This window comes from Dipodomys merriami, unplaced genomic scaffold (genome assembly GCF_024711535.1).
Source record: "Dipodomys merriami isolate MVZ:Mamm:240054 unplaced genomic scaffold, mDipMer1.0.p SCAF_7, whole genome shotgun sequence".
Lineage (NCBI taxonomy): Eukaryota > Metazoa > Chordata > Mammalia > Rodentia > Heteromyidae > Dipodomys > Dipodomys merriami.
The window spans coordinates 52,160,020-52,185,760 of NW_027206290.1; the positions used below are offsets into that span (position 1 = coordinate 52,160,020).

The window sequence follows — 25,741 nt, forward strand, 5'->3', positions numbered from 1 at the left end:
ACACACACACACACACACACACACACACACACACACACACAAATCTGGGTTTCCTGAGGTTTTGGTAGCTAACCTAGACCAAGTGACAAGTTTTGCATCCAGGAGAAATAAAAGAGAAGTATACAGTTTGCTGAAGTTCCTGGGTTTTTTTTTAAATCCTAATTTTAAAAAAAAAATAGCCCTTGTGGGAAGCAGAGAGAACGGAGACCCTGCTGAAGTCATTCCATTCGCCCCCAGTATCGATTCCTTTATTCCCCTCTCCCCTCCTATACCTCTCCACCTCCTGCCCTGTTTGTTTTAGTTACGAAATGCTGTGGGCACCTAGGTTGTGACTGAAAAGTAACCTTGAACCACGCTGGCCTGAATGACAGAGGGAAATCGCAGCCTACAGAGCGTCGCCTGCAGCTCTTGGAGGCGGCGGCCACCCGTTCGCCCCCCACCCCCACCCCCCGAGTGAATCACAGGAGGTGGACTCTAAGGAAGCAGAAGGCGAAGGCCAGCGGCCCTAGCGCGCCCCAAACGCCGGCCCAGGCCACTCCGGGACTTCACTGTAACAGGGAGGGGCCTTCCCAAGCAGTGGCGGGCGAGTTAAAGGTGTGTACACAGTTTTTCTAAATACGACAGCGCTTTGCAAATTGGCTGTCACCTGCTAGTTGTTTTGACAGGGACTGTGCGCCGCCGTGAGCGAAAAGCAACCCGGGATAAATAAATCCGGTTTAAATAAGGCTCTGCGGGGCAGGAGGCCGGACGCACCCTTGGAGAGACGCTCTGGGTTTCTCCCAGCTATGGGCAGGGCGGGGACAGGAGTCCGAGCCGCTCCCGGGGGTGGGTGGCTTTTTCCCAGCTTTCCCCGCCCACGGAGGATTCTGCGTGGAGGAAGAGGGGTCTCCACCGAGATGCCCGCGCGCCCGTTTCTCTCCAGGCCAGCACCCCCACCCGGGCGCAGCAGGAGCGGGGCGGGAGCCGGGCGCAGAGGGGCAGGTGCGGGACTCCGGCTGGGGCTTCCTCTCACCTAGGTGTGAGCTGATTATTCAAATGGGCTGCCCGGGGTCTAGGGATTGGAGGCCCGCGCCCGCGCGCCGCGCTATATCACCAGCCGCCCACGTCACTGCGGCACTTGTCCGCTCGGCGGTCCACACCTCCTCCTCCCCCCCCTTCTCCTTCTCTTCCTCCTCCTCCTCCTCCCCCCCCCCCTTGCCCCCGCGCCGCGAGCTTCCCGCCGCCTCCGGGCGGCTCGGCACTGCCAGCCAGCCTCAGCCTCCAACCGGGCAGCCGGGGAGCACAGCGGTGGCGACGGGCGATCCCGACGGCGGGGTCGGTCAGGGCCACCTCCGCTCCTCGGCCCCCTCCACCGCGATCCACCCCTCCCGCCCACTTCCAACTACCGCCTCCGGCCAGCCCAGGGAGAGAGAGAGAGAGAGGGAGAGGGAGTGGAGCGGAGAGGGAGAGAGCGAGAGAGCGCGCGCGGGAGAGGGAGGGAGGGAGGGGACGGTGCCTTCGCAGACTTTTTTTTTAAAGAGGGTGGGGGTGGGGGCTGATTGCCGGTCGTTTGTTGTGGCTGTTAAATTTTAAACTGCCATGCACTCGGCTTCCAGTATGCTGGGAGCCGTGAAGATGGAAGGGCACGAGCCGTCCGACTGGAGCAGCTACTACGCCGAGCCCGAGGTAAGCGCTCGCTTTTTTTCCAGGGGAAGTGGGGTTGGCGGCGTTTGCTCCGTCCCCAGCCTCAGGATCGCTCCCCTCGCGGGCACTCGCCCCCCACCCCCAGCCTTTCAGGACAGCCGCCCTTTTTTTTTTTTCGCCCTCCTTGGACTCAAATGGATCTCCTCTCTCTCTCTCTCTCTCTCTCTCTCTCTCTCTCTCTCTCTCTCTCTCTCTCTCTCTCTCTCTCTCTCCTCTTTTTTTTATACGACACACTGTTAGCCTTGAGATAATATTAACTTTGTGATCAAATATTGACTCGCAGCGCCTCCAAATCCTCTTCGTGGCCGAGCCACGCACTATCCTAACAGAGTTATGTTTGGCAGCGCGCGGCTGGGGAGGGGTGGGAGGTCGTCCGGCGAGGGGGGGGTGGGGAACTGGAGAGGAAAAGGTGGGTAGGGGTTGGGGGGCTGAGGTGGAGGCAGAGTCACAGACTAGTGGACAAAGAGAAAGAAAAGTTTGTGACTGCCAAGCCCAGCGGCTTGTAATTCCATCCCACCACTTCGCGGTTCCTTCCCTCTCTCTGGCGGCGGACTCCTCGCAGTCACTGTGTCCCTCTCCCCTTGAGACCCGGGAGTGGATGGGGTGTGTCCCCCGTTGGGAAGGTTCAGACGTAGGGGACCAATGTCCCAAAGGTTACTTTGGGAGACCGGGGGTGGCACCCGGGGACTCTGGGCCTTGGCACTGGCACAAGTCTCCTGGTGCGGGAAGAACTTAGGGAGACCTGGAGAGAGAGGAGGGTACATCTGGGTGCCTGATTTGCTGGCACTCCAGGGGACCGCTGTTTTTGAGAGTCGGAGGGAAGCACAGAAGGGTGGAGAACCAGACAACACAGTATCCGGCAGCCGCAGCCCGCTGGCCACCTTCCGCTGAGCGATCACGGCTCGCTCCGGGTGAAGTGGACTCGATGTCCGGGGACTGGAACCCAAGGGAGGGAAGCGCTCCCCGGAGGCCTCCCGGGAGGCGGGAGATTGGACTGCACTTCGATGGGTGTGAAGTGTGGGAGCAAGCTGGATCCGGGGTGCTAACACTGTCGCTCCCTTCCCCCTCCCCCCGCCCGCCTCTCCGGGCTGTGTGTCCACAGGGCTACTCCTCGGTGAGCAACATGAACGCCGCCGGCCTGGGGATGAACGGCATGAATACGTACATGAGCATGTCGGCGGCCGCCATGGGCAGCGGCTCCGGCAACATGAGCGCGGGCTCCATGAACATGTCTTCGTACGTGGGCGCAGGCATGAGCCCGTCTCTAGCGGGCATGTCCCCCGGCGCGGGCGCCATGGCGGGCATGGGCGGCTCGGCTGGAGCAGCTGGCGTGGCGGGCATGGGACCGCACCTGAGTCCGAGCCTGAGCCCGCTGGGCGGGCAGGCGGCGGGGGCCATGGGTGGTCTGGCCCCTTACGCCAACATGAACTCCATGAGCCCCATGTACGGGCAGGCGGGTCTGAGCCGCGCGCGCGACCCCAAGACGTACCGGCGCAGCTACACGCACGCCAAGCCACCGTACTCGTACATCTCCCTCATCACCATGGCCATCCAGCAGAGCCCCAATAAGATGCTGACGCTGAGCGAGATCTACCAGTGGATCATGGACCTCTTTCCTTTCTATCGGCAAAACCAGCAGCGCTGGCAGAACTCCATCCGCCACTCTCTCTCCTTCAACGACTGCTTCCTCAAGGTGCCCCGCTCGCCCGACAAGCCCGGTAAGGGCTCCTTCTGGACCCTGCACCCCGATTCCGGCAACATGTTCGAGAATGGCTGCTACCTGCGCCGCCAGAAGCGCTTCAAGTGTGAGAAGCAGCTGGCGCTGAAGGAGGCTGCTGGCGCAGGGGGCGGTGGCAAGAAGGCCACGGCCGGGACTCCAGCCTCGCAGGCTCAGCTCGGGGAGGCGGCCGGATCAGCCTCGGAGACTCCCGCGGGCACTGAGTCACCTCACTCGAGCGCCTCCCCGTGCCAGGAGCACAAGCGAGGGGGTCTGGGGGAGCTGAAGGGGGCGCCCGCCGCGGCACTGAGTCCCCCGGAGCCAGCGCCCTCGCCCGGGCAGCAGCAGCAGCAGGCTGCAGCCCACCTGCTGGGCCCGCCCCACCACCCTGGCCTGCCGCCCGAGGCCCACCTCAAGCCCGAGCACCACTACGCCTTCAACCATCCCTTCTCCATCAACAACCTCATGTCCTCCGAGCAGCAACACCACCACAGTCACCACCACCACCAGTCCCATAAAATGGACCTCAAGGCGTATGAACAGGTGATGCACTATCCTGGCTATGGCTCCCCGATGCCGGGCAGTTTGGCCATGGGCCCTGTCACGAACAAAGGGGGCCTGGACGCCTCGCCACTGGCCGCAGACACCTCCTACTACCAGGGAGTGTACTCCCGGCCCATTATGAACTCCTCTTAAGAAGGCTTCAGGACCTGCTAGCCCTAGCAGCCGGGGTCGTGGAGAGAAGACACTGGTAGAGACGCTATGGGCAGGGGGTGTTAGAAAGCTGCAGAAGAGAAGAAATCCATTCCATCTCCACACCCCCAGAGAGCAATCTCCCACAACCTCTGCAAGCAACCCTTCTATCCCAAACAGGCCACACAAGGGGTATCCTGTGATGTCATTCTAATAAATAAGAGAAAGGGGGGAGGGATATAAAGGTTTTTTTTTAAGTCTCCAGTTTCCACTTCGATGTAGACAGACTCCTGCATCTTCAAGCACCTGAAAATTCTGATTTTTTTCATTGTTGTTGTTCTCCATTGCTGTCATTGCAGGGAAGTCTTACTTTAAAAAAAAAAAAAACTTTTGTGAGTGACTTGGTGTAAAACCATGTAGTTTTTAACCAGAATCCAGAGGGTTGTATTATTGTTCAAAAAGAGGAAACACAGTAATGTAAGGGTCTGTTGCAAATGACCAAGAAAAAAAAAAGAAAGAAAAACTCATTCCCATTATCGACAAGGTGAAATCCAAGTCTTGGGTCTGATTAATTTATGGTTTTTGCGTGCTTTATTTATGGCTTATAAATGTGTAGTCTGGCTACAAGGGCCAGAGTTCCACAAATCTATATTAAAGTGTTATTGCCGGTTTTATCCTTTGACTCTTCTCAGGATTTTCTTTCCTTTGTCTTCCCTTCTCTCTTCCCTTTCCTTCCTTTCTTTTTTCTCTTTTTACTTGGAATTACCTAAAAAGTAAATTAGGAAATGATTTCAAGGTGGAAAGAGAAAGACCCTCGCTGCTGAGTATAGGGGATTTGTGTTGCTGTTGCTCATACATTTTACTTAAATTTGAAAGCAGAACAGATTTCCTTTAAGTACCTACTGCTGCAATCTAGATAACTGTACCGTCTAACCATACCTCCATCAGTCACTCCACCATATTTCTCAAAATGCTTTTCTCCCCAGTAAATCACAGACACCAATTCAGCAAACACTTTCGCAAATATATTGTCAAACATCTCAGTATTGTGTTTTTTTTAAAAAAAATATTGAGACTAACTTTAGACACAGTGAAACACACAAGTCCCAAACGGACCATTCCAGCAGGTTTATTTTTAAAGCCAGGAGAAATTGTCTATTTAACAGCCTCCCTCCCCTCCAGCCTGTGTTTGAAAAGTGCACCAATGCTAAGCTAGCTTTCACTAGAGGACAGGTAAGATTTTAAGTGTGTTTCTAATCTCAGGCCTCCTTTCAGGTCAGTGAATCCAGAGTAGATCAATTTGCCTTTTTGCCACCACTTCCCTGACCTTTCTGTGGAATCTTTTCTGCCTGGATTTTCCTGCCTCCAGCCCCCTGTCCACTCCACCAGTCTCCCTCACCTCCTGCCTCACATAGGAATTCTGTATATGAGGCGGATCTTGCTAGCACAGAAGTGGCAAGGCATGCAGTCTGGGGAAACTGTTAGAAAGTTATTTCAGAAACGGTTATAAATGCATACCTGAGGGGAATGACTCAAAAATTTTGGGGGGAATGAACCAGTGCTACTTGCCAACTGACAGTAGCAGTAGTGAGATCGCAGCATGTCAAGATTTGTGGCCCCTTGGGCTGGGAAGGTGGCTCAGTGGTAGAGCGCTTGCCTTGCATGCTCAAGGCCCTGGGTTCGATTCCTCAGCACCTATACATAAGCAAAAAGAAAAAAGCCGGAAGTGGCGCTGTGGTTCATAGTGGTAGAGCGCTAGCCTTGAGCTGAAGAGCTGAGGGACAGTGCCCAGGCCCAGAGTTCAGGCCCCACGACCGGATCCAAAAAAAAAAAAAAAAAAGATTTGTGGCCCCTTGGTCCCAATGAACTCTGTCACCTTTGCTTATATTAATGTGCCCTGTCAACACTGATCATCTTGGCAAACCAGGATTGTAGGCCAGGGGGAGATGAATGGGTATTAAGTGAGCCTTCAAAAGAACTCTATAAAGAACCAAAAATGACTCTTACAAAACCAGGCCACTTCTTTCTAGCTGCCTCAAATTGTTGGAGGGGAATTGAGGACCAGAAGGCAAAGGGTAACTCCAGCAGTCAGTGACATTTGCATCTACTGACCTATTCTTGGCTCAGCCAAGGCAGGAGCCAGTGTTGTCTCTGGGAACATGGGGCTTCACTTCTGTCAGTAGCAAAAAGTTTACTGTGGGTAAAATCACCACAGGCCTCTGAGACCACAACTTCTTGCCTCTTGTTTTTCTAACCTGACACTCCCATGTGAGAGACTAGAAACTTTTGCCATCCCACAACTGTCCAAACCTGTAATAGCCTAGTCCTGGAGAGCATCTCCCAACATGCTCTCTGCCACCTTGCCAGAGGTCTCTGTGCCCACCCCCAACACTGGCCTCCCCACACACTTGGTGGGACCTGGGTTGATTCTCACCACTACCCATTCCACCTCACCACTCTAAATCCCTTGTTATCGTTGTCCCGTAGAACACTAGGAGGAGAAATTGGGGAGAGAGGGGGATCCAGAGGCCACAGTCCGCAATCAGGCCACTCTACGGCGCAGCAAGGACACACACGTCGTGAGCCCGGGCTGAAATGTGCTTCATTAACACATAAAAGGCTCCCGTGGCGAGGGAGCGGAGAGGCAGGGCGGGGGGCCATGTGGGGGACAATGGGAGCTATAAGCGCTGCCTAACCTGCAATGTTTCCTATCGCATGCCCATTGTGCGGGGGTCGTTTTAAACTACTTAGGGTGCCCTCTCCACTGATCCCTGCCGATAAGATATAGTTCTGTCCGAATACATTAAAAAGACCTCGGGGAGCGGGCGCTTTCGGAGGCTTTTCTGCGAATCTCGAGACACACACACACACACACACACACACACACACACACACACACACACACACACACACACACACACACACACACACACACACACACACACACACACACACACACACACACACACACACACACACACACACACACGATCATCTCCTGATCAGCAGTCTTGAGTTCCAAGCTTAGGAGCTCAGGGATCGCCCTCCACCCTTTCTCCTAACTCTCCGTATTGTGGGGTGCAGCGGCGACCCCCTCCCAACCAACCTCCCCGCCTTTTTCTTGCTTTTTCCCCGCGCCTTCTGCGTGCGGGTTTAAGCAGCCGTGATCTGTGAATAAACAAAGTCAGTAAACAACCCGGAAAAAAAAACATTCTAGATCCGAATTCCAGGAGGGTAAACTTTCCTTGCCACGTCATACTTCAGCAAATTTGCACAGATATTATATTGCCTCCCCCTCCTTTATTATTCTTTTTTTAAAAACCAGGATCCCATTGTACTTAACTGAATTTTATAACGCTGATCGATATCTTGGTAAAATATTCATTTTTAAACTAGCGGGCAGTGAAATCTTTGCTTTGTGTGCTAAAGTCAACAGTCGCTCAGTTTGAGCTCAAATAAATGCAGGGATGCCTCGGCGGCGAGCAGTCGGCCACCTCCCTCCGCGCGCTGGACGCTCCGCCGCCAGCCCTGGAGCCCGCCAGCCCTCCAGCCAGACACCGCAGGTAGGGAGCGCGCCCCGGCTTCCCGCAAAGGAGTCCGCCCCCTCACCTTGACTCGGGCCCTCACACTTGTCTTCCCCTACTCCCTACCCCCATCCCCCACTCTCACCAGTCTCTCTCCCTTCCAGCAGTTCAGATACCTGGGAGAGGTTGGGATGGGGAGGGGGAAAGCCCAGTGGATGAAGCACCCCCAAGGGGGTGAGTGGGAGGTAGCCTTTTTTTTTTTTCATTCGGAGAATTTCTAAACTGCATGGATTTGGGAAAATGAGTTGCCAACTGAGCAGTTAAGAGGGGGAGTTTGGTAGGACCCGGAAGCAATAGGACAAGGCCCTGCATCCACTCCGGGCTAGGGATTCGATCAGCGAGCCCAGTGCGGTTTCCCAAGAGCAGAGAATGTGTATGGGGGCAGGGGGGCGCCCTGGGTCTCCGAATTTAGGAAGAAGGCCAGCAGAAAACGATGTGGGTGGTGCATGGGAGTGGGGAGAGACAGAGGCATGATCGTCACGACGCCCTCCCCACGCACCTACGGGGTTGAGTCCAGTCTGGTCTGTTCTTCCCAATTCTGGAGGGCCGTGGAGGCCTGAGCGTCTCCACCAAGCGCGAGCAGGGGAGGGGCTGCGCCATTCCAAGAAGCAACTAACTAACAACAACCCTGGCCTTTGAGAAGCGACTGGTGGCCTTTACACTCAAGAGTGCTCGGCTGTGGGCAGGCTGGGGGAACCTCGGAGATGGGCCCTTTAGGTAAAACAAAATAGCCTCGGGACCATTTCGCCCCAGCCTTCGTACGTCCCAGTAGCATCCTGACTTCCTGAGCCAGAGTTCTCGATTGGCCCAGGGCGACAGTGCGCTTTCACTTAGGCGTTAGAGTACCACAGGACTCAAGTTTGGAGGATAAAATAAAATTTAGGGTGTCTCTCCCGCTATCTGTAAAGAGACGCGGACCTCAGAAAAACGAATAATTCCCTTGCATCAGTTAAAAACGGACTAGTTGTCAGGCTTTTGAAGTCTGGGTACCGAAAAGGTGTCTTCTCTCCCTCCCGCCCGCCCCCCCTATTTTGCCCCCCATCTACTCCATCCACCATTTTCTTTCAAATCTACATTTCCCCCCAGGGTCCTGACTTAAATGTCTGGGTGATTCGCTGGGTTGTTCTGGGTCTTTCGCCAGGCTTGGAGAGACGGTCGGTAACCCGCCCAAAGAAAACTGCCTGTCACCCCATCTGGAAAGCTTTCTTCTAGTCTGTGCCCCAGGCACCAGATCAGGAACCTAAATGGGCTTAAATCGATCTCACTGACCCGCTCGGTCAGCTGTCTGCAAGCATCTGCGTTTGTGAGGGGTACGGGGGGGGGGACACCTTAACTTCCTTCCACGGGGCGCGTCATTGGTGAGCCTTATTCACCACACCCGAGGTCCGCTAGAGATGCACCCGCACTTCCGCGAGCCCGGGCTCTGTCTAGCGCGGATGGTTATCTTCTTCCAACAACACGGAACGCCTGCAGGACACCGGCCAGGCTAATCGTTTTTAAATAATTAATGCTCCCCCGTTCCGCTGGTAATGCAGGGCCTCGAATCCGTCAATTACTTGTTATTAGAAGAGTGTCGCCCCACGGCCTTCCCTCGGGCCTTTGATGGCGCCGGGTCACCTCGCTCAGTCCACTCCACGGTGGAATTAAAAGGTGCTCGGCCTTTGAGAGCCGGGTGCCGAGTAGCTTGGGGCCCTTAATTCAGTGCGAGTTTTGAAAGAAAGACCCAGGCTTGAAGAGATGTAATCTTTCAAATGGCCAATTTAAACGCCCGATCTTTATCGCTCACCTTCTCCCGGCTTTATAGAGAAGTCAGTCTTCAATGCTTTGGGGGCCCTTTAACGTGAGGCAGGGAGGGGGAGGGGGAGGGCATGGAGAAGCAAGAGATAAGACTTAATAGGGCATAAAGAGAGGCTTTCGCCCTGGAAAATACCCGAAGTTACCCTCGGACAACTAGTTTTCTCATGGACATAATCAAGGGTCAGGGCGGGCTCCCAGTTGGAGGGGAAGGGGCAACTGAAAGCAGGTCTTCTAGAATGTGTAAGGAGAGTTCCCGAAGGGAAGAAACTGAGCTTTCAGTGAATGAATACCCCTTATCCAAGAGACAGAGGGAAAGGAAACTCTATGTCGCAGGCCGCTTCTGAACTGGGGCTTTCTAAGCAGCTGGTGGTGGTTAAGGACTGCAAACTTGTAGCTACCAAGTTCTGCCTCACAGAATAGAAACACACACACACACACCACACACACACACACACACACACACACACACACACACACACACACACACACCAGTGCACCCAAGTACCAGTCCATATTGCTGTCTCTGTTGTGGCAAAAGAACCTGTGATGTATTTGCTGGGTTGGGAACAGCATGGCACCAGCCTTTGATGCAGCACCATAGCAACGAGGGATAGCCAAGGAGTTGTTGAATGAAATTAGAAACTTTAAAAACACAAAACAAGGAAAACCGACCCCCAGAGTTTGCCACTCACTTTAATTACACTTCTTGCTACTCCTACTTTCCCTGTCATTTTTTAAAACAATAGATAAGACAAAATGGTCAGAGCACCTGAATCTACCCTCTGCCGTTGAATAAAAAACAATTTGCTATATCTTCAGCTCTCCTGCACTGGAAGACTGGAGCCCTTCTCCTGGGCTAAAGCCCAGACTTCATATCAGACTTCAGATTAAAAATAATAATAATTTAACCTCTTACCTTCAGGACCAATTTTCCAAAGAGAATAAGAAAAAAGAAGAGTTAGGGAATGTACAGAAGATAATATGGCTCAAGGGAAAATTTGTGTTAAGAATGGATGGAATGCTGGCGCTGGTGGCTCACACTTTTAATCCTAGCTATTCAAGAGGCTAAAATCTAAGGTTCCAAGCCAGCCTGGGCAGGGAAGGCTATGAGACTCTTATCTCCAATTAAATACCACAGGCCGGAAGTAGAGCTTGGTAGAGAATTAGCCTTGAGAAAAAAAATAGCTCAGGGATAGTGCGCAGGACCTGAGTTCAAACCCCAGGACAAGAACAACAACAACAAAGATAGAGAAAAGGGAGTCTAGGTGCCTAGATTATTCTCAGAGTTACCTGGCTGCTTTTCAGACCTTCAGTTTCACATCCACATACTTAGAAGAGCAAACCACACCGATTGATTTTTTTTTTTTTTAAGGTAAGATGCACCGGATATGGATAGACCCATCCAGAGAGAAACAAACAAAACTAGCATAGAATGGATGTCTCCCCAAGCTAGCTCTGCAGGGGGCCCCAAACTCCTAGCAGCTTCTTCCCCCTTTAACAAAACTCCTAGGGAGTTCTTTCCCCTTAGTCACTCTAGGGGTTGCCTCAGAAGCCTAAATCCTGGTGGCATCTTCCCTATTCTGCTCACAGCCTTCCTGCCCACTCTCTTATCCCTTTTCTCCTTTCTTCTTTAAAACAATCGTGTGTGCCCCCCCCTTCACCCCGTCCACCCATTGTATTGTTGATGACCTAACACGCTCACACCAAAAGCCACACACAGAAAACCAACAACGTGGGATGGGAGGAGAGACCAATTATGACTGAGGCTAACAAGCGGGGAACACCCAAGTTGAGGCCGGCTGTCTCCTGGGAGACTGATGGAGGCTTATTTTACAAGCTGTAATTCCTCCATGGTCCCCTATTGCCAGACTGGAAGTGATGCCTCCTCACCCCTCCCCCCTTATCCTCAAACCCATTGGGCCATTGTGCATCCTTTGGCCAGTGTTCTGCTGGAGAAGCAGCCACCTTGTACTGAAATCTCTCTTACCTACAGGTAGACAGCACAGGGATATTTTTCAAGAATATTATCACTAAAGAATACCTGGTCTTCCTCACCACGGATACCCCCATGGAATAAGCAGATGTTGTCTGTAGTCACTTCCACTCAAGTTCTGGCTTTAAAAATTTATATTCTTTCTCACACAGTTAGATAATGCAACCGATGATAAGAATGCAGAAAGAAGTAACATAAATTTAAGTTATACTCATTTATGCAAATCTGGAGTTCTCATGGTCTCACCAGGACAAGTGCTTCTCTTGTTAATTATAGGCAGCCATACTCCCAGCAGCAGGGCTATCTATATTCATAGGACTGAAACATCTGCCCTGAGGGGCAAAATTGCAGCATTGGAAAAACCCATGGGTAAGAAAAGACACACTGGTATGTTATGCACAACAGAATTTTGGAAGGAGAGTCTTTAGATGCTTTTTAGTTGTACTTGCTTTGGGCATTCTACTCCTTTGTGTTTAAGTGATTGAAATAATCTAGATTGTGCCTAAGTGGTTGAAATCTAAATTATTTTTCCATAGAGGTAAATAAGTTTTCCATCATTTCAGTTATTTGAACAGTAAGACACAAGATTAAGACAAAGCAGGAATGTTTTGAAAACTGGTTAGGAGTCAGAAATGACTATTTCCTAATATATATATACATATACATATACATATATACATATACATATACATATACACATATTATCTCCATTCACTATAGGAGACATACCTATTATGTGTTGTGTTGGGCAATTCTTGCTTCTTTAAAGGAAAGCATATAATTCCTAATTTGAAATAAAAATAATGTTAAACATACATCCCTTGAAAACATAAAAGGGTTGGATGTTGGTGTTTTGCACCTCTAATCCTAGCTACTCAGAAGACTGAGATATGAGGATTCAGGATTAAAGCCAGTCCTGGCAGGAAAGTCCCTGAGACTCCCCCCCGCCCCTGAGTTTTAGGGCTTGAGCTCAGGGCCTTGGTCACTGTCCCTAGGCTTCTTTTGCTCAAGGCTAGCACTCTACTCCTTGAGCCACCACGCCACTTCTGGCTTTTTCTGTTTATGTGGTACTGAAGAATCAAACATATGCTCGGCATGCTAGGCAAGCACTATATCACTAAGTCACATTCCCAGCCCCCCTGAGATTCTTATCTCCAATTAACCACTAAAAAAACTGGAAGGGTTGCTGTGGCTCAAGTGGTAGAGCACCAGCCTGAAGAAGGGGAAGAACAAAGCTAAAGTATAGCACCTAGATTCTAAGTGCAAGTGACACACGTATACATACATAGACAATCTTGTAGTGTTTAGAAGAAAAGGCTTGGACGGAGCAAAGGCATGAATTGGGTGGCTTGAGAATTGGGGAGGGCACACAATTTTATGACACTTTCTGTATGGGAATGGGATGAAGTGTCAGTCTGAGCAGGACCTGAATCATAGAGAGCTCTGTACAGAGGTCACATTCATCTTTAACAAAGAAATTAGGATGTTAGTGCTGGGGATGTAGCTCAGTGACACAGCACTTGCCTAACTCTGCCCAATAGAAAGCCTTGGGTTTAATCCCCAATATAACACCATAAATATGCACATCTTTTGTAAGATACACAAGTCTGCCTCAACTTTCTAAAGTATTCTAAAATGCAAACAAGAGATGAATTTCACTATGTGTTTTCCATTGGTTCTGAAACTCTGAGCTATGTTAAACTGAGTGTTTCACACACCACCAGAAGTTGTGACTTCAACTCTAAGCTTTGCTGGTTGAGAACATTGGTTCTCTAAAGAAAATGGACCATTTCTTGAAAGATTTTTTTTTCCTTCTGTTCTATTATCTTACTGTCTTTGACTGCCTTCCAACATAAGTACACATCCTGTACTTTGTTTCTTTATCACAACTCTATTTAGTTGGTCCCACCACCTGGGAAAGGGGTTCCCCCAGGTGCCAGGCAACCGCCAGCAAGGTTACTTCCCCTCAGCTGGAAGTGAATTTATGGGTCTCAGGCTGAGAGGACAGACTAGGACATGCTTCAATTTCAGGGCCCAACCCTAAACTCTTCTTTCACGTTGGTGTTTAACCTTCTCTTGCTTCATGTAATGCTAGGCATGAATAACCTCTTATTAACAGTACTACTACTGTTAAAGCCTGCTTTCCCACAGCTGCCAAATTACAGAGTGATCAGCAAAGGAGGATGTCTGAAGTATTTGAGGGAAAGGTGGGAAAAAATCAGGAAGAGTGAGGCTTGGGTATCTCTGGAAGAATGGCAAATACACCAGTGTCTTAATAATAGAGATGAAGATGGAGATGGCTTAGGATCAGGTTGATACTCTCTCTCTCTTTCTCTCTTTTTTTACTTTGAAATAATGGTCAGAATTATTTTGTGATTATGATCCAAAGACAGCCAGAGGTTCATTCACATCTGGACTAGACTAATCTCCCCACTGAAGGTCCAGGCCTAGCTGACTAATGCTGAAAGAGAGGGCACAGCAAGAGATTCCCTGGAGAGTCAGCAGTTAGCTGGATCTTTGGATTGAGACTAAAAGGAGATAATGACAAAGAAGAAAGAGAAAGATGACAGGGACTATAGCTGACATGTGGGCTTGAAATAATACATGCTGACCATTATTTCAGTCCTACAGCCTGTCAGCTGTATTTCTTACTGGGAGATTCTGAAAATTGTTGCTAAAAGTATCCTAAGAGGCCTCTGTTTGTGACCTCTTCCTGACCTGCACCTGGTGGCATGACAATGCAGGTGACAACACAGCTGGAATGCATACACCACCCACAGCTGGTCTCTAGTATGCCCTAGCCCCAGCTGTGTGAACAGCAAGATCTCAGCCCCACAGCATGCCTTCCCCAACTTAGATACAAATGCAAATCTTCACCAACACCTGCTTCTGAGATTAGATTTAATGTAGGACTACAGTAGGCCTACAGTCAGGGAAATGACTACAGTGTGCACCACTGGGCTGTATGTGATCATACACAACTGTGAGGGATGAGTATCTCTTTGTGCCAGGCCCTGGGGATAAAGGGTGGAAGATAGCAATGGCCCTTCTGGAAACTTCTCAGGCTTGTTCATGAGATCTTTTCAGTCTAGTAGCAGCCAGGTTTCTGGCTAGTCTGTTGTTAGTGGGATGAATTTCTGCAGACTTAGCATCTTCTATTGTGAGTTTTTAGGATTGGCTTAGATAATTGGATTCTAATCATCTAATCATCCACGCACTATGATATCCATAGGGTGGGAATGGCCAACTCTGAAAGTGAGCAGAGTTCTAGATTAAACTCTACTTTGCACTGGATAACAGTAAGAACTAGACAGGTTGCCTACACTTTGGTTGTGCACAGTGGAGCAGTGAAGAAAGCCTTTTGGGAGGCCTAGTTATGGGGGGGAGGGGGGGAGGGGCATTCAATCTATATTTTGCCCTCTCTTCATTTTAATTACCACCCTTCTCTCACCAGCAGAGTTTGCCAATTAAAGGCCAATCTCTCTTGATTTCTTTGCTTTAAAAGGACATTTCGATTCACCCAGGCAGACAATTAAATCCCCCTCAAGCCTCTCCCTTCCCAGAGCTCACCAACAAGATGAGTCTCTATCTCCTTCCAGCATCAAACTGTGCAAAGGAGTTGATCTCAGGTGCTCACCTGCAGTTATCAGAATGCCAGACTCATTTAGGGAGCTCAACTCTGGACCCGCGGCTATCCCTTCATTGATTGTGGAAAGCGCTGTTTAGATTTTGCCCTTGCTCAGTAAACAACTAAAAGGAACTGCAGGATTTTTTTTCCCCCTAGCCTGGAGTCTCCCCCCTTTTGCCTGCCCCCTACTAGGCTCGTATTTACTAATCATGAAGGCAGTCAGACCACAGTCCCTTTATATATAACCTCATTAGCTAAGCCTCTGCCCCTTACCCCCTACCCATGAAACTAGGACTTTTGAAGGGTGCTAAACAGTTCTCTGAAGTTGCCTAAGTCTTTAAGGAAAACTTGAAGGAAAATGTCCCTTTGAAAACCCCCCCCCCCACACACACACACACGTCACTTTCTCTAAAATCTTCACCTGGCCAAAATTCTTGCTAGGGACTTCTCAGGCCATTTGCTCCCTTGCCTCCCTTCCCCCACCCCAGGCCTTTGGAGGTCTCTGTGAGTCTTTGATAAGCTTACTGCAGTTCAGACCTAGGAACAAAGTTGGGAGGGGGTGGAGGTGGGGTCGTATTCACAGTCCACAAAGCTTTTGGACTGGGTGACCTGGTCCTCCAAACAGATCTTTCTAGGGGGTCAAAGTGAATTAAAATGACACACTCACTCTACGTTCATGAAATTTTTAGAGTCCTTAATAAGATCTCCATTTGCACCTCAATTCCTGATTTAAAAAAGGGGGGAATGAGTTTTTCATTGTCCAAAATTGGCAATTCTTTGAATAGACTCTTTGTTATAATTAGACCCCCCCCCTTTCATTTAGCCCTACCTTTCGTAATTGGTTTGTTAGAAGCCATTGTACTGAACACACACACACACACACACACAGGGCTAGGAAGGTTGCTCAGTGGTCACACACACGTACACACACATAGAACCATCTATTTATGTAAAATTGGTATAATTGCCATCCATCCAAAACAAGATGGAAGTTTAGTACAAGTCCTAAGAAATGATAACTTAACATTTAACAATGTTTTAAGAAGTCAAAGATTAAAGAAGAGTTTTGCTGAAGGCATTAGATATAATTAGCCTACGATTAATATAAAGGATTCTAGTTAGTACTATTTCAAGTGAAATTCTTCTCTTGTTCACCTAACTTTTTGCATGCTAAAAATATTTTTCAAATAGCGCCTTCAACTCTAAAATATGGTTTCAGGATAGCAGCTAATCACAAGTAAAAATACTTTTTAATGTGACTTGTAAATCTAATTTCTGAATTTATTTGTCCCAAGAGGACACAATTCTAATATCTTCTAATTAAAAAAACTGATCTTAACCTCAAGAATCCTACAAATTAAACCATTATAATTTGTAAATCTTAGGATTTAAGATAGAAGTGGCCAGCAGTGTTAGTTCTAGAAATTAGAAAGCTATTTTAAATATAAGATAGTCCTTGAAGAAATTTAAAAAATTCTGTCATTTCTTTACCACCCCTACCCCGGCATCATTTTCTAAATGTCTTACACAATGCATCTGGAGTTTTGATGCATCTGTTCTGTGCCAACCTATCTTTACACTTGATGCGTTCCCAATTCTTTATTGCACAGCATTTAATCTGCTATGTCTTGTGAGGAAAGTTAAGAAAAAGAATCGGCTTGTATTCATGTTAATTTTTGCTGAGGCTTCTTAGAGCAAATCACAACAACTTGGTTTCTCATTGTCATTGGTAGCACTATATAGTTGGTACCAGTAGTGAACAACTGAATTTGATCATCCAGTTTTTACTTCATATTTTCTTTAAGTCCTATGTTTGTCCAAATAGCACAGTGGTGCTAACCAAACCTTTTCTTACAAAGACTCCTTTTATTTCTCAATGTTCATTTTTTTCTAGTGATAAAATCAACTTTAAAGTATTTCTGGGGAAGGAGAAAGCAGTTATATGTTTCCTTCAGAGTTGTTTAAAATCATCAGGATTTCTATGTAAAAATAGAATTGATCTTTTGTGGGATGGGGTAGAAATTTGTTTTCTCTGCCTCTTTCATTTTTACAGAGTTTGCAAACTTCACACCTTGAATAGTTCAGAGTAGTTTGGATTAAAAAAAATAGTTTGCCACCTCTGGAACACAGGCAAAGCCACACTACGGTTTTGAAAAATAATTCAGGATAAACTTGCTGATATTTTAAGGACTCGTGGTGTAAAGTCCCGAGACGCTGCGACAACGCGACAGTCTGCTTGATTCAAGGGACTAAAAACAGGACCTAGCGGTGTTTACCTGTGTATTCAGCCATGAAATTGAAAATTATCAAAGTTGAAAAATGCAAATCAAATTAAAACCAGAGAAAATTGTCTTTGGCATTACAGCGGTTGGGTGCCCCCACGTGTTTGTTGACAATAAAACCGTATAAAATGAAAAGCATCTCAATTGCCCCATTCCTTCCCCCCTCCCCTCCCCAGCACGCACGAGAAACTTTCTCCTTTATTCTACTAGGAAATGTGTTGACCTTTAGGCACAAACCACCAGCTCATTGGGACACATCACAATGGTATATACTTTTTTCTTAAACCATCAGTATCTGCCTTCCTTTACCCAAGAGTTCCTAAAGCCTGATCCGCAAAGTCCTTATTCCGAAACCGGCCGCAAGCTTCTGGCTGGCTGGCGGCCTTTCTTTGGCTATCCGGGAGTGGCCGGCCACCTTTGGTGCACTGGGTGGCTGTCACCAAAGCCGCGCGCTCAGGGCGCACGGCGGCGCTTCGGGCTCGGGCTTCGGCTCGGGAGATCCCGGGCTGCGGGCGCTCTGGCTGTGGCAGCGCGGTGGGCCCCTAAAAGCCGCTCATCCCGGAGCGCTGGGGCACACCTGCGCGCCTGTGGTGTAACTGGGGGGCTGTGTGTGTGTGTATACTGCCAGCCGAACCCCAGGAATCGCCAAAGCGCGGAGGTCCACTGTCCCACATCGCAGAGCCATGGTTGAAAAATCTCAGAGGGTCTCAAGGCTGGTCTTGGCCCGGCTCCTCTCCATGTCCTATGTTTGTGACCAGACTCTGCAGAGCTTTGTGGGAGGAGATGGCAAAGAGCAATTGTAGTTAAATATTATTTAGGGGCGACAAATGAACTAACAAAGCGGGAGGGGCGATCGTTCTCTCTATTTTGCAAGTTCTAGAGCGCGGGACAGCGAGCCTGGGCGGCCCACCCCACGGAGCCAGAGCTAGCCCACAGCAGTGATAGTGGGCAGGCAGACTTTCTTTTCTCCCTTGCTCTCCACACCACCTTTCTGCTCAGGGGAAGACTAGTTTGTCCTCAGGTGCCAAAGCCACTTCCAGAGAGAATACGTGGCACTCACCCGTCAGTTGAGCTAGGACTGCGGTGGGGGACTCCGGGGACCCTAGCAATGGCTGTATTGGCAGCGGGGGATACAAGGGGTAGGTAGGGGGGAAAATCACCTTTGATCTTATTTGGTGACCTCTGGGGAATTTTCATTTCGTACTTGCACTTTTGCCGGTTCTAACAATTATCCCCACACCCCACCCCGCCCCAGCTCAAGTAGCTGAATCTCTAGACAAGAGATTGCTGGGACCAGCGATCTGACTTTTTCTCTCCGGTGGCGTGGCACCTCCCTTTTGCTTGATCCCGCGTGCTGGTAGATTCAAAAGGACAAGCCTGGCTTCAGAAACACAACTCTGATGCAGTCCAGCCAGTGCCCGTGGCGGCTGGGAGGGGGGCGGGGGGAGTGAACAGAAGACCCATTTTTTAAAATTTTGTAACCTGCCAACCTGCCCCTGTATTTCCTTTCCAGGAACCCCTGATGCAGCTTCACTGTGACCTAGGGAGAAAAACAAAACAAAACAAAAAACCCCACAAAACAAACAAACTAGAAAAACAGGCTCAGGTTTCCCTGAGTTCATCTGTCCGGCTTCGGGCCGAAACTATAAGTTCTGGACAGGTTTGGGACATTCCAGGGACTCATTTCCCAAGGAGAGATGTGCGGAGAGATATTGCGTTAAGTTTGCTGTTTTCAAAATCAAGCAAAGGAAACAGCAGCCGATTAAAATGAAATATTTTTATTCCTCTTGCATGCTGCCAGTGATTTGCCCTCCCCCACCCCTCGGGGATCCACAATTTTCCCAAGCCTGTTAATGCGTGACAATGAATGAGTGTCTCGTGTAATTTAATTTTCCTGTCACACTAAATAGAGCAACATTGTAAACCTTAGATCTACTCCTACTGATAGCATTGCCTTGTTTTTTTGCATTTACACCATAAAGACTCCCCCGAAAAGGGACACTGTATTGTGACCTCTACTCCTGAATTATTCAAGAATGTAATGACATTTTCCATTTTAAAAGGCAACTAATTGCCATTGTAGCAAAACATGTGACCGGCTCCTGGTGGCCTGTGTGACTATGTGTAACCATCTGTATGTTCCTAACTAACAAGCGCAGACCACAGGTAAAAGGAAAAAGTTTCAACAAAATAAGCTTAAAATGTATACTGAAATCACAGATATTATTTCATTCTACTCCCAAACCATGACATAAGAGTTTACAAATTCTCTTGATTTGACCTCAAATCTGTATAAAGTGTCTTATCAGTGCCAATCCTCTCTCTCTTTTTGGAACATGAGATGATTAGTTAGGAATGAAACATTTAAAATGTTAAAAAAAATGTTCTTTCATAAACATGAAATTACCTTGTGTTAGGTCATGCAAAATATCTAAGTCTGTCCCTTCTCTTCTTCTTTTTGGTTGGATTTTCTTCTATTTGGTTGGATTAATTTTGGTTGGATTTAAGGAAAAAGAAATTCACAGAAATAGCACCTGAGGATTTGCTGTTTTGAGTCTTTGGTTTCAAGAAAAACCAGTGTTGCCTTTGCTCCCCGCTAGAATTCTCACTCTAGCTGAAAATGGATTCTTATCTCGTGTTTTCTTTTTTAAAGTAAAAAGACTTGCAGTGGCATTGTAGTTTCTATTGTCTTCTTGCTCTTTCCTCAGCCCTTGCAGAAAGCTCCAGCAATTTCCCTACGCATCATAGATGCGTAGATGAGCCTACAAAGATTCGCTGTCCTGTTCCTGCTGGGTGTCTGAGCGCTAGTCACTAGTAACAATTTTGAAAGTATGAGGGTGTATGAAGTAGGGGACCAAACCATTTTTCTGTGGGCTGTACATAACTTCATTTAAACTTTAAGTGATGCTTTCTCTGAAGCCCATGTTTTTATCAACAGACTTGACATAATTGTTCCTATGTCAGCCTAGAGCCAGGTGCAAACAGAATGGCTACAGTTCCATCTGCGGAAATATATTAAATGTTATTTTAAAGGACCTTGCTATTAAACTATTATTAACTGAAGTATAGAATACAATGATGTTTTTATATTTCCTTAAAAGAAGCCTGATTTTCTTCTTTGTGGTATATGCTCTTATACTCAGTAACATGACAGAAAAAATAAAAAACCTGAATAAGGACACAGAGGGTTTCTTTTGTTTGTTTTTGTGGTGAACAGTGCCAGGCAAGCACCCTACCACTGAGCTAGAACCCTAGTTCAGGATATACAATTCTTATTGTGTATGTAATGAAATTTGATGGAAATAAACTTCTATGGACAGACTGTTAATCATGTTTGAGTGACTTTCTAGTAGTTCTCTACTTAAAAATTTTAAACAATGTGGCACAAATTATAAGGCATAGAATAAATGATCTAAGTGGCTTTCACAATAGATCTGTTCTCCACAGCATTCTACAGTAATGTTATTCAGTGTTTTTTTCCCCTCCACCAAGCAGGGCTTTGACAATGAAAATTTCATCTGCTTTTCAGACTGTCACCATAGATAAATCACAATAGTTTATTATGGTTTTTCATCATGGAAAATATCCCACTTAAACCAAACATACCCATAATGCTAGCAGTCAAGAAACTAAGGTAGGAAGGTTAAGAGTTCAGGGTGATCCTGACTCAAAAACATCAAGAGTAGTTTGAGCTATAGGTCAGTTGCATGTGATAAGTGCTAGATTTGATTCTAAGCACCATAAAAACAAATAAGCAATCTGTCTTGGTCTCGGGCAGTATGTAGGCTATTTCCAGTACTGTGGAAAGTTAAGAGCAACATTGGAACTCTCTCCTGACTGCATTTCTAGTTCTTAGCCTCTCCTGAATGGCTATGTGTGTTGAGAATGCAGAGACCCAGATGAAAGGATTTTTATCTTCCCTGAGTTGAGAGGAAGATTCTAGAAGGTGGCAAGAGATTCTGATCTGGGATCACATGTCAGCCAATTACTGCCCCTACTTCCTATCCTCCAATACATTTTCCATGTTTGGTAAGCATTCTATGTGTCTTCTACAAAAAGGGAACCTATATACTCTTCCACAGGGCAGAGATACCTTTCTTTTGTCCATCTGTAAAATGGGTTTCTTTCTCCATCAAGCCTGGTATGAAGGGATTTACTAGTCTGTGTGTGGTATTGTGGCACTCACAAGTGCTCTGTATTGTGGTTATTATTTTTTAATGCTGTGCTTATAAGTGAGAGGAAGAATTAATTTTCCTTTGTTATTGCAGGGAAATTAATTTAGCTTATGACACCTAGACAAGTACATTTACAGGCCAACCTGTACTTATTCATATGTCATTTCTACCATCAGCTAGCTATCTTCTCTTTGTTCACTACTTTACTCCCAGTCTAGAACATCAATACATGAATGTGCCCATCTTTATTTCTGAATTGTTTTACATTAAAAAAATCTTCCATTAAAGATCATAATGGCTAATATGTGGGTTATTATTTTTTTAATCTTTCTTTTTTAACTAGTACTGGAGTTGGAACTCAGAGCCTGAGTGCTGTATTTTAGCTTTTTTCATTCAAGGCTGGCACTCTACCACTTGAACCACAGCTCTACTTCCACTGTTTTGGTAGTCAATTGGAGGTAAGAGTCTCATGGACTTTTCTGCTGAGCTGGCTTTGAACCAAGGATTACAGGCGTGAATCCCCAGTAAAGAGTAGTACGTGATTTAAACAATTCTAGAACTAGCTGGTGCCAGTGACTCATGCCTGTAATACTAACTACTCACATCATTGAGATCTGAGGAACATGGTTAGAAGCCAGCCCAGGCAGAAAAGTTCCTGAGACTCTTATTAAACTATCTAGACAAAACTGGAAGTAGCACTGTGACTCAAGTGGTAGAGCACTAGCCTTGAGCATAAAGAGGCTCAGAGACTGTAGTTAGGCATTGAGTTCAAGCCCCAGGATCAGGGGGAAATAAAATCCTAGAACTATCAAACTTTACAGTAACTTTCTCTGACTATATAGTTTCTGGATTTCTGGGTATTTAATTTTCCTCTCCTGCAAAATAACACCAAGCCAGCTCAGTTATGACATGCTTCTGCATGAGGCCTTGTCTGAGCCAAGATAATGTTTTCATGTTACTTGACAATGACAATTTCACTGTAAAAATGAGACTGACCCAAGCATGTTCTCGCATCTTGTTTTTCTTCATGGGAATTAGGAACAGGAAATCCTTAAAAGATTTGCTTTATGCTGGGCCAAGCTCAGATATTATTTTTACTAGTTCTGGAAGATAACATTTAAAATTGTTAATAATTACACCAAGAATAAAGTATAACTTGAGTTCATCAAGGTTAGGTGCTAAAGGAATAGAAGGAATCATTTATTTCTGTGATGACAAAATTGGGACCTTTTTATTTGAGACAGGATCTCACTATGTAGCCCTCGCTAGCTTAGAACCCTAAATCCTCCTGCCTCAACTTCCTGAGTGCTGGGATTAAAGGCAAGCACCATATCCAGACTTTCTTCGCTATATTATTAGGTCTTCTCTAAATACGTTTACTCACAGATACAGGAAGGAAAAGATGAGCTGGAGGAAGGACATTGGGACCTTTGTTTCCCTAACAGCCCATGTGACTGAGAAAGCATGTGTTCTTTTCTGACATCAGAAGACTTTCCTCAAAAGACAAGGCACTGCCATCAGATGCCCCCCTGTGCTGTCCTCAATATCTATCTTTCAGTGCTTACAAGCTAGGGAATGAGACAGGACCAGATTGATTTACAGAGAGCCAGTTCCAGGTGTGCTTTATACACATATACTGAGCTCTAGGGCAAGGGAAGAGGGCATATGACCACTGAAAGTTGGAGAATTTGGCCAAAACAACAGACCAACAGTTACTAGAATGGGTCAAGATCAATATCTTTAAATCTACAAGTGTCGAAGTGTTGATTGTCCTGTGGTCAGAACTGAAGTTGGAGCAGGCAACTTGTCTGCATAGACATTTAACACTTTCCCGTTATTAAATCTTTATTTTTAATTTTTAAGTATACAAAGGGGTTTCCATTCCACAAGTTAGATTATGGGTACAATGCATCTTGATCAGTGTCACCCCTTCCATTGTTCTCTCCCATTTTTCCACTTTATCTTTCCCCATCCCATCCCTACCTCAATTACTAAATCTTATAAAGATTAAACGATTCTGTGTGACTAGTTTGTACAAATCCTTGGCCTTACACTGAATGACTAAGAGACCTAGACCTTTTCAATGACTAGAAAATGTTCTTGAACTTGAGAGAATGTTTAGGGTGAAAGGTTGTCTGTCACCCAAACTATGTGGGCCTCTTTTTGCTAGCCTATACAACATTGGAAATACACCCCTACTCCTTAGAAAGGTGAGTAAAGACCAGAACAGGCCCTAACCCTGGTCTTTTCCCCCAAAGAGCCTTGAACCCAGCAGAGCACTCCAACTTTCCTCTACACCTGACCATCAGGATGTTGGTGATGTCATCAAGGGAAGGATTTAGGGCAGACTTACAGCACAGCCAGGGTGGAGAGTTTCACTGTTAACAGTAACAGTTCTAGCTATGTGGCAATGAAGGGCATGCAGAGAATGAAACTCATCCTGTTTTAAAGTGAAAGCATTAATTCTGAAGTGCAAGGGGTTGCTTCCACCCTCCTCCCTCCCTCTCTCTCTGTCTCTCTTTGCCTCTCTGGGGGAAGGGGAGGTGTGAGTGTTATCCTTTAGCTTTTTTTGCTCAAGGCTGGTGTTACCACATCAGCCACAGCCCCATTTCTGGCTTTTTGGTGTTTCATTGGAGATAAGAGTCTCATGGACCTTCCCGCCCAAGCTAGCTTTGAACTTTGATCTTCACATCTGTTTCCTTACAAAGATAAGCCACCAGCACCCAGCTTCTCCTTCCCTTTTAAAGATGAATGCTCTTTGCTTTAGAAATATGAAGTGAGTTTTCAGTCTGCTTTGTTTCTGTAGAGAGAGGATTCAGAAGGTTCTTCAAGCCTTCAAACTTAAATCCATGTTAATAGGGGAAGTCATCATCATCATCTTCTTCTTCTTCTTCTTTTTTTTTGGTGGAGGGGGGCGTGTAGGTGGAGAGATTTGGTTGGGAGAAAATTGACCCTGAGTGCACTCTGGGTAAACTAGGGCAAAAGACCTGATACGGTCTGCAGGATACTTATTAACCACTGTTCATTTGTGGGATCGATATTTCTAGCAGAGGAGTCAACACTTGAGATACACCCCAATGTCTGGCTCTTTCCTTGACACAGCTATTTATTTTCTAAATGCATCTGCCTTAGGAGAAAGGAAGCAGCAAGCACTGTGTCTTTTATCTTGGGGATATGCAAAGCACATTTATTTTCAGCTTTTATCTCTGGGATTGTATGTTGATCCCATACATATAGATTGATTTTGTCCAGGTAGATAATGAAAAGTCAAGTGGAAAATTACACAATGGCACTCACGATCCTAGTCTTATATTGGTATATAAATTGGTTTATTATTTCATTCTATTAAAGAGGCCTTTCTTTCCTTTTTTTCCTTTCTTCTTTCTTCCTTCTCTGGGATGAGAAGGTGGGAGGGTGGGCCTTGGGATCTCACTCCTTTCTCTCCTTTTGCTAATTGTATTAACTAAGGGAGCACCCCAGAGGAATGTCCCTGTGACTTTTTTTTTGCTTTCTCCCACCCTCTTCAAGGGTGCAACATCAAGCGGCAACATCTTGCAGCTCTCTTTAGCTCTCAAACCTTTCTGAGTTAGAATAAAAATATCCAGCATACACATCTTGTTACATAATATATATACATATATATTAACATCCCAGGCAATTTTAAATTTTGTCACGATGACTGAAAAAGACAATATACTCCTCCACCCCCCAACCTTCCCTTTTACTTTTTCACTTTTCGGCTGAGCACCAAGAAGCCAGGGGTGAGAAGGTGGCAACGGATAAAGGCCACCACCAAGGGACAGCTTGGAGGCAGAATCCTGGAGGAAACGTTATTAATAAACATCTTCTGGACATTTGGTAGCCGGTGGAGCTTGCTCCAGCTTAAAGCAATTAATTCAGGACACTGACATAAACTCTCTAGGTCTTTGACAGCTTGGAGCTGAAATAAAAATGCTAGTTCTCCCGGGAAGAGAGAAGGATGGCTAGCTCTTTTCTGGACTGTTTGCTTATAGGCCCAGCGAGCAACCTTCCTCGCAGAATGAAATGCAAGGGCACAAACAATGTACCAGGGAGAGAATAGAAGATGGGAACGAACAGTTTGAACTATTTACTCAGCAGAAGGGCACCACAATGGTGGGGTGGTGGTTTTCCCATGCAGCCACTGTCCCTTCTTTGGGGTCTTTTGTTG

General features: G+C 46.9%; 1 protein-coding gene across 6 annotated transcripts in view; it reads left to right on the forward strand.

Annotated features, from left to right (window-relative positions):
* The first annotated feature begins 516 nt into the window (after positions 1 to 516).
* The window catches only part of Foxa2 (forkhead box A2), a 38,526-nt gene continuing 13,301 nt past the window's right edge, over positions 517 to 25,741 (forward strand). For 2 of the 6 annotated variants that reach the window (XR_011368709.1, XR_011368708.1), the window contains exon 1: positions 7,431 to 7,656. Coding sequence is in view for 3 of the 6 variants with exons in the window: in XM_070006654.1 (XP_069862755.1) it covers positions 1,579 to 1,665; positions 2,786 to 4,096 (1,398 nt within the window). In the remaining 3 variants the exon portion in view is untranslated. Of the gene's footprint in view, positions 595 to 918; positions 982 to 1,539; positions 1,666 to 2,785; positions 4,768 to 7,430; positions 7,657 to 25,741 lie in introns of those variants that run through there. The other 4 variants (XM_070006655.1, XM_070006656.1, XM_070006654.1 and 1 more) reach the window with 4 other exon arrangements.